General features: G+C 38.5%; 1 protein-coding gene across 1 annotated transcript in view; it reads left to right on the top strand.

Annotated features, from left to right (window-relative positions):
- The window catches only part of CTNNAL1 (catenin (cadherin-associated protein), alpha-like 1), a gene marked incomplete at its 5' end in the record, with an annotated part of 39,980 nt that extends 27,635 nt beyond the window's left edge, over nt 1–12,345 (top strand). Inside the window, 8 exons of the mRNA XM_009324952.1 lie at nt 2,928–2,965; nt 6,229–6,279; nt 6,380–6,534; nt 7,288–7,336; nt 8,144–8,200; nt 8,342–8,461; nt 10,762–10,845; nt 10,953–12,345. Coding sequence (XP_009323227.1) covers nt 2,928–2,965; nt 6,229–6,279; nt 6,380–6,534; nt 7,288–7,336; nt 8,144–8,200; nt 8,342–8,461; nt 10,762–10,845; nt 10,953–11,114 — 716 coding nt within the window. The remainder of the gene's footprint in view (nt 1–2,927; nt 2,966–6,228; nt 6,280–6,379; nt 6,535–7,287; nt 7,337–8,143; nt 8,201–8,341; nt 8,462–10,761; nt 10,846–10,952) is intronic.
- Between the last annotated feature and the right edge of the window lie 3,563 nt (nt 12,346–15,908).

Raw genomic sequence — 15,908 nt, 5'->3', positions numbered from 1 at the left:
AACCCTCACGTGTATTTTGAAAATGTCTCTGTGCTATGCAGAACTGTACAGTGAGGTAAAGTTGGCCTTCTTTTCCTTAATCCTAAACCACTTTTTAATCCAACGGTGAGGAGGCCCATTCTGCACAGCATTGGTGTTTGAAACGTTGCGTGGCTGGTCTGGGCTGAGGATAGTGCCTGGCTCCTCTGGAGGGTGGCTCCTGTCAGCTGGGAGATTTGGTTCAGCCCGGGGAGGGATTGTTTTTTTTTTTCTCAGAATTACGAGTTTAGGTTAGATACTTAACTTTGAGGCTCTTGCACTTTGAGATGAATCACCTAACGAAAGTACCTCTCGTTGATCCAATCTGTTGGATGTCAGCCAATCTCTTTTATTTTTTCTAACTTTTTGGCTTCAACATACTGGAGAAGGATGTGAATAATCCTCTGATGATTGCTCCCTTGTAACTTGGTCAGAAGTGAGTGCCATTTATGAAGATAACTTCCTTTTCTGCCCTCTTCTTTTGTTTTGCCCGCTTGATTTGAGAGGAGTTAAATGACCATGAGGATTTGGGAGGGCTGTAGTTGATGAATTGGGGATACAGATCAGAATTTCAGAATTTAGAAATTAAAGTTCTAGAAAGAAGGGTGAAGCAGGGATGCAGCCATCCTACTCTCAGACAAGAAGTGAGTTCAAAAGCAGGATTTAGAAGTTGAAATAGAGACATTTTGGAGGGAAAAACATGACTGGAACTACTGGAAAGCAGAAAATTGGAAGACAAAGAGGATGAAATTATAAAAATTAATTTTAAATGAAAAAATAAGAAAGGAAAAATGTGTTAGAGAAAACACATTAGGAGAAACAAAGGCAGACTTGAATAAATAAAAGGAAGCTCATAATATGGCAAAAAGCCTTTTGCTATTATAGCACAGAACTGACTTACAAACTAAGGAAACTAAATACCTGAAAAAATGTGTATAATGTGTGTTCTGTTAATGGAATCAAATATAAATTCCGTGATTATACTGATGTAATTAAGTATTTTCTGATGAAGCAAGATTATCTGTGGCCTGAGTTGATCTGCACTTTTGAAAGGTCTGGTATCTGTGGGTCCAGTGAGGTGGGTTTTTTGTGTGTTGTGTGTTTTGGTTTTTTTAGGGTTTTTTTAAATGTTCCAAGAAATAAATAGTGAGATCCTTCCTCTTCCTGAATAAGGTGAGCAACTAAACCTTGCAAAGCCAAATAATGGGAGTTGCTTGAAGAGCAAAAACAAATTTTTTTTTTCTTATTTCTGCTTACCACCTCTTTCCATCTGGTTTCCATAATTCCAAATGCCCACCTTGTGTGTGCAAGTAGTATGTCCTCTCAGTATGCATTTGTATTCCATTTGCTATGTCAAAGCTTCCTGTGTTTGAACTTTTTTTTTTAACACGGCACAACAGGTTTTATGTAGCACCGAGGAGATCTTTTATGCTACAGCATTTTAAACTTACAAGTTAGCTTTTGTTCTTGGTACATCTTACATGCTTTCTTACATGCCCTTTAGCTGATGTTTTGATACATAGGATGTTATAAATCCCTTCTCATAATTTGTATCAGTCTTTAGTGAGAAATCTTGCTTGGATGCATGTTTGGGCAGTTAATATTTGAATAACTCTGCTTTTTGGGGGGAAAAAAAAAAAAAAATAGTTAGGCAGCGTGTGCCCTGATAGCTTATTTCATCTTTCACAAAACTGGGTAGGGGAAGGAAGAGATGATCTTAGAAAGGAAGAATTACATTTTTCATATTTATCAGGAGGGTTGAGGGACACTTGTCAACTTAGTGAAATTTGTTTTTTAGGAGTCAGTGGCCTAGACATGGAGCTCATGATCTTTCTGTGGTGTCAGGAGATAAAGAGCATACTTTCAAAAAATTAATGAATGCACAAGAGAACTGTCTTCTTGAGGACTCAGAATGGAATTTCTCTAGGAGCTGACAGAAGAAGAGGAAATAGCAATTGTAGGGGGGTTTGTTTCTTGTCCTTTGTCTGTCAAGATGTCTTACCTCTGTGCGAACCTGGTACTGATATCCATTATAGTAGCCCTTTGTTTCTTCAGGTAAAATCTATTTTTTGCTAGCTCTTAAGTTTTTTATTTATTTTATTTGAATTTTACTTAGTGGACTTTCCTGAATCTATTGTAAAAAATGTAAGTCTTCATAGATAATTAAGTCGTCTGGTAACTGGAGCTCTAATCCTAAGCCGTTAGCCCAGGCAGTGTTTCCTCTTGCTGATAAGCTCTTCTTATCCACTTCTAGGTAACACCTAAAAGGATATCTTTTTTTCTCAATTTCTTTTGCTCAGACTTGGAATATCTGAGGCTCCTGGGGATATAAGAAAAAAATCAATAAGTGTGTAAAATGCTATAGAACTTTTTTCTTTATAAAATACAGTGCATATGGGATACACATAGTACAGTGCAACATGAGGGTTTTAGTGGCATTACTTAAAAAAACCTGCGTAGGTATTCCTCACTAGTGGCATTGCCTAATCCAAATTTTAGACCATCCAACCCATGACAAGAAAAGCCTTATATGGACCTACCATTGTATGGTCTGTACTTTGCAACAAAATGAGCGCATGTAGCGATAGCTACTCAGTCATTGGAGACAGTTTCTTTACTCGCTTGCGGATTGCGTGCAGGGGACTAGAAATCTTACTGAGGGAAACTGTTCAGAGGAGCTTTCTTAACTGCCAATTGCTGAGAGCTAAAATCTGCAGAGTTCTTGGCTTGCCTCTCTCTGGAAGCACAAGACAGAGAGGGAATCCTCTGCAATATTCAAAGAGGAGGAATTGCAGGTAAGTAATTTGCTTTTGTAGTACTGCAACGTAAAGAAGGATGAAGTAAGCATGTGATCCCATTGATTAAAATCTGCGTGCAAATTTTGGTGTAAACATGTGTGTTCTTCATAGGAGAGAAGCGTGTCTACCTATCACTGCCCAGACCAGGGGTAAGTTGCTTTTGGGATTGTTGTATTTACTTTATATCTGCTATTAACTAATTGACTTCTTTCCATGTCACGCCTTGATGAGGACATAGCAATATCTTGGTAACATGCATCCTGACTGGATGGCTGACAGTAAAATATCCAACTTTGTCAATTTATTAAATGAATAACAAACATACTGAAAACTGGGGTAACTAGTTACATAATATGCTTTAGCCACTTTGATTGTACATGAACTTTAATTCCTGTTCACTAATACGACATTTTCTACCACGTACTCAACTGTCACGCTATATAATAAAAAAATGCATTGTTACTATTAAAATAGTAAGAATACGCTGCAACGTACTGAAAGTAAATCTTGGTAATCTGATTTTTCTTAACGTTGTTGCCTGAGTTGACCTATTTGGAATAAATAGACATGTTTGAGCCTGTTATACGCTCTTCAAATAATGGGTTCATGTTTCCTTCTTTGAACTTAAATGTTTTTAATGCAGAGAAAAAAGCTACACCAAATGTCCAGGTCTAGTTGTGAGGTAATTAATATCCTTAGCTGATTATAATTGATATTACATTGTTTCTGAGAGCATCTGTGTGTTAGGAAACCTCCTAAACCTTCTTAGTATCATGTAATCAGTCATTTGATTCACTTGCTACATACTGAATCTTTTCATGGGTAGGAAAAAGGGGAAGAATGATCTCAGAATGTACAGTAGGCTCTAGCTTGTTTCTTTCTCTCCTTGCTTTCTTTCCTTAACCTGTAGTGTTGAGGAATTTGGGTGTGAAATGATCCCCTGTCTCCATGTCTCCTGTTGTGCAATTCTGTGATTTCAAACACAATATGCTACTTCTGACCCCTAATGAAAAGAGAAAAGGTCATACATTATAAATCCAATCTGCAGATTGAAATAGAATATAGTGTTTGGCTGGGTGAGCATCGGTGAATTTCACGGTTACGGAACTAAATATCGAGGCTGGAAAATAGATTGGTTCAGTGACTTTTGATAGGGTTTTTGTCCCTCACTGGTTTGACTAAGCTACACAGCTTCTGGACTTCAGCCAAGATTTAAAGACGAGATGTTTGAAGTCAGATTCCCACTTACGGATTCATATGCCTTTTTAAAAAAACCTTCTGTAAAAACTTTGTTCCCAGGATTTAAACAGTTTTGTGGTTGCTTGAAAGGTTGTTGCCTTCTGAATTTTGCGAGATGCATAGATTTGGGGGAGTTATGATTAATACACAGTTTGGAAGTAGACAGGAAATGTAGATTATGTCCATAAGATAACAGAGTTTCTTCACAGAGTAATTTCTTTGCCTAACTGATGCACTAACCTTTGGAACTGCCTCTCTTCCCAGTGCTGCGACTCTCGGTACTGCCTCTTCTCTCCCTACTGCCATCACAGAGGTCTGCTGTGCCTGGCTGATGCCCACGCTGTCCCTGCACAGAAGCCACACTGTTCTGTCGATCTAATTAGATTACATATTTTGTTACATCTGTTTAATTGTGACTGTGGTGTTTGCTGGTAATGAGTGGCATCCTAGACCACACCATAGTTGAGGACAGAGCAGTAGTGACGATTCACATGTGTGCTTAATGCACAGGTATATTTTTCTCTATAGTAGTAGGTGTCAAATCATGTTTTAAAAGCAGAATAACTGCTTATCTGATTTTTACCAATTCTCCTATTCAAATAGTGTGAGTGAACACTAGAATGGAGAAAACTAGAAATCTGACAAATGTTCTGAGGTTTCTTTAGTTATTTGTGGATAGAAAAACTTACCTGTGCTAGAGTGCTGGTTTTCTGGAATACCCTTCACTCAGCAGCTTAAATATTTGCCATACCTTGTAGCCCAAAGTTTGTGTTTACAATACAAATCTAGTTTGGCTTTGCATTCCTTTCTTCTTTTAAGACTCTGCCTTAAAACCAGCATTTCTTGAATTGCATCTCGAATATATAATATGGTCAAACTTAAATGACAATTAGGAGTATCAGTTCTTACACTTTTTGCTAAATCTTTCGATATGACATCAGCATTTCTAATACATAGGCAGAATTACAGTGTCTAATCTGGGTAGACATTCATAAGATTCAGAATATTTAAAAATTTGGGGATGGGAAAAGAGAAATGGCATGAAAGCTAAACTGAGCAGCAAAGTGCAGTAGGAACTTCAGTAGTAGTACTTTATTTTTGCTCAAACTCTTGAAGTGAGAGATGGAGACTGCACCTGGAGCTTATTTCTGATGCAGTTCACAATGAATAGTGCTTCCCCCTCCGCAGGCATTACTGAGCTTAATTTGCCCAAGTACTCCCACTAATGAATAGCAGCTCTTTTCAGATTCTCAGACAAGGATCTTAGTCCTGCACTCTTATCATCCAACCTCCTCCAGTGGCTCACACCTCTCCAAGTTATGACACCAGCTTTGTACTTTCCATTCCTCTGCACTGCAGTGCAGTTTCTGAATGTGGACTGTGGCTCCCATGTCTGTCAGTTTTTGCTGTCTTTGCACAGTGGCAGCACCAGGACATGAAGTTAAAGTCAGGAACTGCTGCTCTCTACGTGCAAATTGATTTGAAACAAATCATGTATTACTGTGTATATGTGTTATGCAGTTGGCAAGCTCTGCCTTATCAGATAGTCCACTCACATCAGTACCACAAATTATTGTTTAATCTGAGCCAATATTTGGCTTGCAGCTGGACTGGTATTTCAGATAGTTCATGACTTAAATAAAAGAAGGAAACCCATAAAAAGATCAAAGTGTCAGTATTTGTTTCCAGCTGCTTCAACAAAGTGACACAGAATAATGAACTACATGGTCACACTAGCATTTACATGGGTTGATGAGCTTGCTACTAGCTAAATCAACTATCAACTCCCTGTTATATCAGTATCATCTTTGATGGAAAAATCAGTGCAGTAGTACTTGATTAAGACTGTTTATTCAGTGCTAAGTATTACTGAGGATTTAGAGGGTAAGGGGTAGAGATGGTACTGCATGAGGAAGTGGAGTCTGACAACTGTGGAAGAGGTCTTTTCCTTGAAACTTTAGGGTGCCTGTAGGCACAGAGCCTGTTTGCACGTACCATTTCAGGAGGACAGCCAGATCAGAACAGGTTCTCAGCTTCTACTGAGAAGTTTGTCTGAACCACTGGAACTCTCCTGCAAAGTCTGCCTCTGAGTATAGAGCCACCTCTTATGATTTGTTAGTAAAATGATTACTAATTCCTCTTATTTAAAAAAACTATTTTTTGTTTGAAACAGAAGCATAATGCAAATCTGAAAGCATTAAAGCCAGTCAAACTAGATACTGAGGTAAGATGCCATCATTTTAGTAAAAAATTTCTTAGTTTTTTTTTTTGTCTTGTCTGAAGAATGTATTTTCAAGTGCTATAAATATGGTTACCATTTACAGGAACAGGCGAAAATTGCAAAACTTGGATTAGAATTGCATCTGCTCACCTCTGATGTGGATTCTGAGACAGAGAAGTGGGAGGATCAGGAGAATGAGATCGTGCAACGTGGACAAGGCATGTCAAGTATGGCCTACTCCATGTATTTATTTACCAGGTAATTACACTGTATGCAGCATGTTTTGGTGGGAAGAGGAGCATTAACAGTGTTTATAAGAAATAAGACAATTTCATTTTCAGAGTATAATAATTGGGACACATTGAGAAAGGAGTTTTAATTTCTATCCTTACACTTTATAAATTCTTGTAAATTTCTAAGCTGTTTAATAATAAAATTAGGGGTTTTTTAAGTGCTAAACATCTGTTTTGTTGCAAAACAGCTATTTAAGTGTCTTTTGGGTACGAAAAACATTTTAAGAAGCATGTTCATAAATACTTTCAAAATTAAGGGAATTAAAGCACAGCTATGTAACTGTAGATTAGAATTACTGATCTTTGCTGTACTGAAAGGTGTTCTTCTGAAACTTCCCCATGCAATGTCAGCTTTCTTATTTGAAGGCTTTAGGGTTTTTTTTTTTCTGAGTTGAGATTTTTTTCTTACCTACTAGTCCAGTAATACTCAGTATGCCAGAGACACGGATTTTTGTCCTTGTTCAGCTGATGAGAACTGAACCGTTGCTAATTTCCCAATAGGGCTCCAGCCACTGAGGTGTTTGTTTATATACTATTTTGAAATGCAGTTCCTATAGTAAGTTATTGCTGTGCATAGTATCTTCTAAAAGAGTGATATTTTACAGTTCAGTAGTGTGAATGGGGTGAGAAAGGGAGAGATACTATAAATTGTACAAGTAGCAGGCAAAATAATCTGCAGTCTACATGGCATATATTCTGCTTTCATTATTTCCCACAGAGGAGAAGGACTTCTGAAAACTACTCAAGATTTATTTCATCAAGCAGAGGTAATATATTTTTAACAAAATAGGACTTAGGCAGTCTGAGTGAAGAACAAATTGGAACTTAACACTGATTCCTTACACATAAGTACAGCGTACCATGAATTGACTGGCAACTGTAGATTTTAAGCAGCCTAACTCTGTTAGGTACTTTCTGAAAGCTAACTTTTCAAGTGTTCTGGAAGTAGCTTAAGACAGCATTCATTAAACTGACAGATTCCAGTTCGGAGTAGGAATAGCAAACTGGCATTATGGCAAATATAGCGGACTTCAATGCATTAGTAGTATTCATTGTGGCACTTAGGCTCAGTCCCTGATAGTGTTAATGGATACTCTGTCCTAGTCTGAGCAGCAGTATTTTCACGGGAAAGAAAGATGTAAAAATTTGAATAATACAAACAAAAGATAAGGGGCCAAATGAAGGAATGTGGCGTGATATTTCCAAGATACATGCCTGTGTTTAACAGGAGCTACCTTTGTCAGGACAATAAACAAACGTGGCAGGTGTCATCTACCCACAAAACTCTTGTGAGCTGCTACAGTGCAAAAAACAATTAGAAGTCAGGTTTGTTTAAATGCAAAAGGAAAGCCTTTAAACTTTGCTTGTCTGGGAGAACGGCAATTTGTAGTGTAGCTTATTATTTCAGAAGTCACTGCAAACTGCTGACTTGTTAATTATAAATGTATACAACTATCACAAATATTTCCTGCTACCTTTTTACTTTATAGCACACTATTTATTAAAACAACAAGGAAAAAGAGCCTCATCTTTCTTTGTGGTTCATTTTGCTACTTGCTTTCTCCCCCTTTCAGATTTTTGCTACAGAGGGCACAAAGCTTGCTTCAGCTCTTCATGCCTTTTCTGATCAGGTGATGTATGACCTCTAAAACAGCCATTCAGCTTATGGCACTAGCGATGCTGCTTAAAAGCTGGTTGTGCTGTCTTCTCCATTAACTTAATATCGGAGTCTTTAACACAGAGTGGTTTTGTCTTCCTGAAACACACTTCAGGTACACGATGATGACAAACCTTTGCTTCTGTTGGAGGCTGAAAAACTGATCTCTATGTGCAAGCAGCTCCAGATAACAGCTAAAGCTTCTGTTCAGGGTAAAAGTGCTACATTTACAAAGGTAAGGTAAAAATTACGATGTTGTTGAAAGTAAGACCTAACTTGTTTTGACATATAGTAACTAGTATGCTCCTGTTAAAATATGAAACAGTTCATGACAGCTGAGCTTCCTGGGTTGACAGAGGACCGTAAAAATTAAGTACAAAATTTCATGCTGTTGTGCAAGCATTTTTCTGCTATGCAATATGTCATCGTTGGTGTTCCTTATGTAGAAGAGGAATTTACTTCAACTTGACGTACTGTTTTGCACTTAACATGTTTTGAGAAGCTGATCTGTGAAGTATAGAGGAGAACAGTAAGAACTGTTCCCCTTGCTGAAAATGTTTTCTCTATTGGGACATCCCTCGCTGATAACTGTAATTGAAGCCATTTACCGCACTGTCTTGTCTCAGGAAGGGATTTTCTTCAGCATGTTTTCTAGGCTTGTGGTTTTTTTTCTAGCCTTTTTTTTTTTAACATTTTTCAATTTTTTTTTTTCCCCACTACCAGAGAAGGGCTTCAGTGAGGTTTATCCTGACCTGACCCCTTCATTCATGCTGAGAGTTTGATAGGAGGCAAAATATGGTACACTGGCACCCAGCATACATGGAAGCCTGCCAGTGGATAGCTTGGATAGTATTACTCTACAGGCTTATATGACTGTTTTCTTTAGGGAGCACGGATATCCAAGTTTTGTATAACTGGCCCAGTGGCCACAGACATATCATTGATATTAATGTTTTAAGGAACAGTTTCCCTGTTTTATCAACTTCAGAGTCTAAGAATCAGTAAAATAAGTAATAGGATTTTTTTCCTTCCTGTTACTAAAAGTACTGAAATTACCGTTTGGGTTTTGGATTTCACTGTTAGTGAAAGATTTTACATAAATGTTTCCCAAGACAATGATGTTCCTGGACTGCTCCTTTTAAAAAAAAAAAAAAAAAAAAAACAAAACTGGAAAGGCATCCATGGGCTTCCACTACTTTATATTGCTTTTTACCGCCAAAAACTTTTTTCAAAGAACTTCTATCAACATCTCCCTCAGCTTACCCACTAGATAAAGAGAGGTACTGGAATTTTATCATGCTGCAACTGAGAACTTTCAGCCGAATAATACAAGATGGAGTAATACTGTATATAATAATACTGTAATGCACTAGATTACAGTAATAATACTGTAATCCAGTACATTCAGAGAAATATGAACTGTGATTAAGCGTACCACACTAAGAAAGGACTTCAGTGATCAAAGTATTAATGAAGGTAATTTGTATTTCCACCACTGTAATAATTATTGTTATTCTGTTGTTACTGATGTTTAACATAAATGTTAACAAATTCCAAACCCCAAAGACTCTATTAGTGAAATACATGCTTGCTTCTCAGTAGGTAGGTAGTCTATCCTAGACTGCCCGGAGTTTATTCTGATATTATTCATATTTATTGTAAGTAAATACATATACAGCTGCCATAAAAGTTTCAGCATTGTTACCACAAGAAGTAGATCTGCAAACCTTAGCAGGGAACAGAGGTCAGGCTTTTTGAAGAACTTCGAGTATCCCTGAGCAGCAATATGATCACTGTGAGCAAGACCATTTCTGTGCACCTGGATGTTTGTTTCCAATGAGCTACGGAAAAGATGTTTCAATTTTACAGCAAGGACTGAAACTAGCTAGAGCAGCCAAGTCACTCAAAACCAAACCGAGCACCTCAGGGCTACTGCTTCGTTTGTTTTACTCTCTAGCAAAACTAAATGGTAACTCCAGTCCGTTTATACAGAGCGATGTATTGCTACATAGCGATAGTAGGCTATCAAATTAATGTCTGTCGAGGGCCCAGACTTGTGACCTGTGCCGAGTGTTAGACTTGAGGCATAAACTCAAATGCTTTAAGATTTAGCTAACTTTTAGTGTAACTCATATCAAGGTAAGGCTTACATAATGCATGGCTCTCTAAATCATGCTGACAGGACGTAAAACAAAAGGAAAAACATGAAGAACTGTGATGAATCATACTTAGATGGTAAGAGCTCCTTTCCAAGAGACTTATATTATTGTCTAATGTTATATTATTATTAGTTCCTTCTCCTGGGATGTGTGTCGTTCCCTTCTGCTTCTTAGCTCAAGTCGGGTTAACAGAAGGGATGCTGCCGTTGCTTTACACGTACTATGTAGAGAAATTCAAAAAAGGTAGGCAAAACCTTTTGATTAGAAGGGATTTATGAAGGACAAATATTACTTATTCAAACTTGAAATAGGTTATATCTCATGCATTAAACAATTGCCTAATAAAAGTAACGAGTGGTCTAATTGTCTCGTTTAGGTTGATGCATGCATTCTGAAAACAAGGAACGTGATGACTCTGTTATGCCAACTTCTTCCGCTTTGCTGCAAATTACTGAGAAAGGTGAGTACTTGTTTCATCTGCAGTATTTTAAAGTTTTGGGGTTTTTTTTTTTGGTTGGTTAGGGGTTTGTTTGTTTGTTTTTAAGAAATCTTTTTTTATACACACAGAATAAAGCAGGAAATGGCTGTCTTAAACCTGCTCCACCATGGAGAGAAGACAGAATACGAACTGGTACAAATGCACATACTCCAGAAAGGAGAGCTGAGACATTTGGCATCAAGTCTTTAGAAAATCATGTAACAAACATGACATTTTTAGAGAGCAAGTAATTATAGCACTTAGAAATGCAGGAACTCCCATTTGAAAATAACACTTGCTGAATTTTCAGTATTGCTTTCATTTGTGGAAAGTCAAACCAGGTTAATTTGAATTAAAACTGTTGACCTTTGTCACATCTAATAGATGTCCCATTACTTAGCAATTACAACACCAACTAGTCTAATTGTTATGGTATTTTTATAATGTGAATGCCTTTCCTATGCTCACTATTGAGACCGGTTTTGTAATTAATGCTTACGAATGTCTTAATGGATGTTTCAACCCAAAGATGCTGCTAATAGACATTTTATATAAAAAGAGCCTTGTGCTGCATATGCTATATGTAACACTACTGTTGAAGTCCGTAAACTCATCTCTGGCCTATTTCAGTCTATGTATTTGATAAAGCAGAATCAGGAATGTAGTCTGAAAGGCTGTGGCCTAAAGCACTGAAATGTTATCTTAGTCATGAGTTATACCTGCAATGAAGTAGTTCTAGGAAAAAAACCCTCTTTCATTAGCTGCTTAATCTTGTTGACATGATTCATATTTCCAAAAGTGTATTTCTAAGTGATTAATACTCCTGACTCAAACCCTTTTTCTTTTACCGTCTTTATTTGTAGATGGCAGTTGTTGCTTCCTTTTTTATTAAAACTTACTGAGCAGAATTTGAATTGCATGTAGAACCACTGAAGTATTATGTAGACTTTACACTATACCATTTAAAATTTAAGAAAACAGATACTGATTATGACAAACTTCTGTACAAAGGGCATTATTTGACTTTAGGATGCTGTGAAAATACAACCTGGTGTGAAATACATATTTTCCAGTTTATCTGCTCTTTGTACATAGGCTTCTGTTATATTTTTATTTTCAATTCACCTTTGTCAAACTCCATATTGTATTACTTTAGCTACATTAAGTGATCGCTAAATCATATGATTTTTCTGTATGTATTATGCTTGCACTGAGCAGAAGCAAAGCTGCCTGTGGAACATAAATACTCTCCAACATACCATTCTGTGCTTATTTAAAAACTTGTAGTGCTAGAACTCAGAGAAAAAGAGAAAGCAAATTTTAATACACAAACTATTTGAACTGGTTTATTCTTGTATGAGTCAAGCGTCTGAAGTTCCACTTTTAAAAACAGGCGCTCGGCCTTTCAATACTATGCAAGTTACAGTGTACAATAAAAGTAGCTTATTTAGTATCAAATACAGACAATAACTGTATAATTAATTTCATGAAGAAGAATTAAGACGTTTCAACAAAACTTCCTCGTACTCCTTCTGCGTCAGAAGTCCTTGAGTTATACTCTTGCTTTCTTCAAATTTGGGTAGAACCACTGCGATGTATCCCTCGGTTGATGGCTAAAAAGCAAGACTGAAGTTAGCAGTGAAATAAAAGTCAGAAAATAAAAAGCAAGAAAGTGTCTCACCTTTTCTTGCAGAATAGCAGGATTGCTAAGAATGTTTTCATTCACTTCTATCAGTCGCCCTCGTATACAACTGCGAAAGTGTTTAGATTTAGTAGAAGTGCATGGTACATCAAGGGAAGAAGAAAAAGGGAAAAACCTTACCTATAAATGGTGTATTCCTCTCCATCTGATGAAGATATCCTGCACAGAGGGGCCAGTTCTGTTAAAAACTGAGCTCCCTGCATTTGAAAAATAAACAAACATATATATACTTTTAATTACACAGGGCTTTTTAAAGTACCACCATCAGCAACATAAGTTTGTAAGCTTCTCAGAACAAAGCAGGGAAGTGTGATAGTTACAGGTCATTCCAAGTTGCGTAGCTGTGCTTCCCTACAGAAGGCAAGATGGTGCACAAATCGAATAGAAGCCTGTTAAGAGCTTACAAATTTAGTCATAATTACGTTTGTTGCAGAATAACAGACTTGTAGTTTGATCCGATTAAAACTGGGGGGGAGAGGAGAAAAACAGCACCGTTGATTCCAGTATAACCAGCTTAAACTACACATATTTGAAAACCCACCATCAAACACTGAACTAGCCCATCTGCCATCTAGGTTTGTTTGAGGAAAACAGTAGCCTCCAAATCCTCAGCATTTTGGTGGAAACAAATTTTTATCTTTTCAGGGATGTTTAACTCCTTCTGTACACTATGAAAAAAAGACTAGAAGTGACTGTTAGCCTTGGTTTGAGCAGCACTGGAAACCACCGGTGCTGTAGGAGCACTGTAAGACCCTGGCTGGGACAGTCAGGCGCCTCTTGAGGAAGTCTGAATTCTTCAACTGCGGAGGGGCTGTTTTAAAATAAAATGCAAAGGTAACTTGGTAAGTTTCTATCCTAGAGAGGACAGACAGTCTCAGGCAGTGCGAGAGATTAAAATGAAAACTAACCAAATCAAAAAGCCATACCCTTTTTGACTTCCCAGAGACCTTATTCTGGAGTCTGCTACAGTTGGCACTGATTTGGTAATTAATGCTTTTAATTGTTTTTCCATTTTGAAGAAGAGGATGGGCTTCTGCCAAGGTGATGACACAGATTCTACAAAAAGAAATACAATTATTATGCTGTATTTGTGAGAAGCCATGCTCTTATGTGCTCTAAGGAAGCTCCACAACCTTCTCTGCCTATAGTGGTAGGATTTAAAACTGGTACTGATACAACTGATTTGGGCTCCTAGTCTGAAATGCTAGCAAGACGTCCAGTGCTGTGAAAAGTGTTGTTTACTTTCACTCTTTAAAGCACAATCTTCTTCCCTCTATAGTTTAGCAGGAAAGTTAAGCTGATAGTTCAGCTTACTGCAGCGGGAGTCACAACCGCTGTTCTAGACACCTAGGACACAATTTACCTGGCCGTAGATCAGAGACAAACTTTAGTTTCCCACTTACAAAATGTCAGATACAGGATCAAATCGGACTCACTTTCTTCAGGGCATCTTACTTGATGTCTGCTGTACCAAGCCGAATGAAAATTGCATTCCGACCTAAAGCAACCCCCACAGAAGGTGCTTTATTTTGAGATACTAGGCTGGATCATCAAAAGCACACTTCTTAGTTAAACAGAACCACAGCTTTTAAATACGCTAGAGCTGTTCTATCTGTTGTCGTACCCCACGGGAACATACTTGGTTCACTTGTCTGCTGATAGCTGAAGCAGATATACTCACTTAAGGCAATCAAGTGAAGCACAGTATGCTTTTGTTGGAAGATGCAGCGCAAGGCAATGTTTCTCCGAACAGCCACAGGCCGTTAGTGGTGAATAGTTACAGCAGGTAAATCCTTCGGTGATCTGGGCTTTAGTTAACCTGCTGCTTGCATTTTACCTTTTTCTAAAGGAGGGTTATTTCTTGTCATGAAACTGGAGAGTTTGAGACAAGCCCAGCTGTAGAGACTAGGCCTACCTTCATCCTGGGCTAGAACCACGCTTAATGCACAAACACGGAGAGCCCAGAACTTGCCAGTAAGTGAGCAGAGATGAAGCTATTCTGTTTAAGAAGAGCTTAAAACCTAGAGCAAGGACCAGAATTAACAGAACAGTAACTACAGAGAAACCCAGGGCCCAGAACCAGATCTCTCCCTGCGGATGCTGCATCCATCTCCCTGCACTCCTCTTTCTTTGCAAGTTCTTGCTATGCAGCTCCCCGCAAGAGGGAGCTGGATCCTGGCGAATGCTTTCAGCATGCCCCAGCAGCTCAAAGGGACCAGAAAAGCCACCTCCTCTTGACCCCAGCCTCTTTCTAAGGGGAAAATGACAAATCATCTGTTTGAGCTGACATCTATTAGAGCTGAGACCTGGCAAAACAAAAAATCGAGAGGATTTTACACTGCTTGGAAATATCAAACTGAGCCACAGCCCCGTACGTAATGATGGTAAAAGACTTCACAGAGCGTTTGGCTAAGCTGCTGTAGAAGCCAAGGGCCCTGATACTTCAGAATTCAAAATAATAACAAAATAATCTTTATAGACATTTGAACAACTTTTTATATTTTTATTTCCCCCATATCAACAGGATTTAAACTGCTGTTTGTATTAGACAGCTGAGACTAGTAACTACGTACTTAGTACTTAGCGCAAGTGTCACCGGACAACTTGCTGTTGCTGTCATACCTGCTATTCCCAGGTACTCAGGTTTCTGTTTTCCAAAGAACGAGACAGGGAACTGCGCGAAACGGCCACAGGGAAGCCCCAGCTCTGAAGGCTGCAGGAGGGGATGGTTCTGCCCTGTGCCAAGCACGCCCTTCCCGTTACTCTGAATTCTTGACAGGAGCAGGCAACCCACCGGGAACAACAAACGCCGCCTCATCTTCCCTCAACACGTGAGCAACAATTTTTGTGGGGACAGCAGTTGAGTTCTGTTCTCCCCTCAGGGACCCAGAAACGCTCCCGATGCCACCGAGCCACCCTGCAGTCGGAACAGGCTTTAGCAGGGGGGCAGGAGCTGGGGAAGGTAAGGTATGTTGCTGGAATCCAAACCGGGTACAGGGTTGATTTCTTCCACGACTGGATATCCAGCTACATCAAAGCAGAAACGCTGTATGAGATTTTATTTCCTATTTTGCATTCACTGGCTGCAGTACACAAATGTACAATTAAAAGCAATGAAGTTGTATATAGAAAAAGCTAAATGTTTGTTCAAATTGAGCCAATTGATTTCCTAGAAACCAAGTTAAAGAGACTACTTCTAAATGTCATTACGGAAAAGCCTTTTGAAACGTCGCTCTTCTGCTACCGAAGATGAGAGGAGATCCTCTCGGCAGGAGAGGATGCGGGGACGCGAGGGCTGCGCTACAGCCACTGAAGGGGGCTTTTTTAAAATCTGCTGAGCAAT

The sequence above is a fragment of the Pygoscelis adeliae genome, unplaced genomic scaffold, assembly GCF_000699105.1.
Source record: "Pygoscelis adeliae isolate BGI_AS28 unplaced genomic scaffold, ASM69910v1 Scaffold135, whole genome shotgun sequence".
Taxonomy (NCBI): Eukaryota; Metazoa; Chordata; class Aves; order Sphenisciformes; family Spheniscidae; genus Pygoscelis; species Pygoscelis adeliae.
This window is presented reverse-complemented; position numbering and strand designations above follow the sequence as displayed.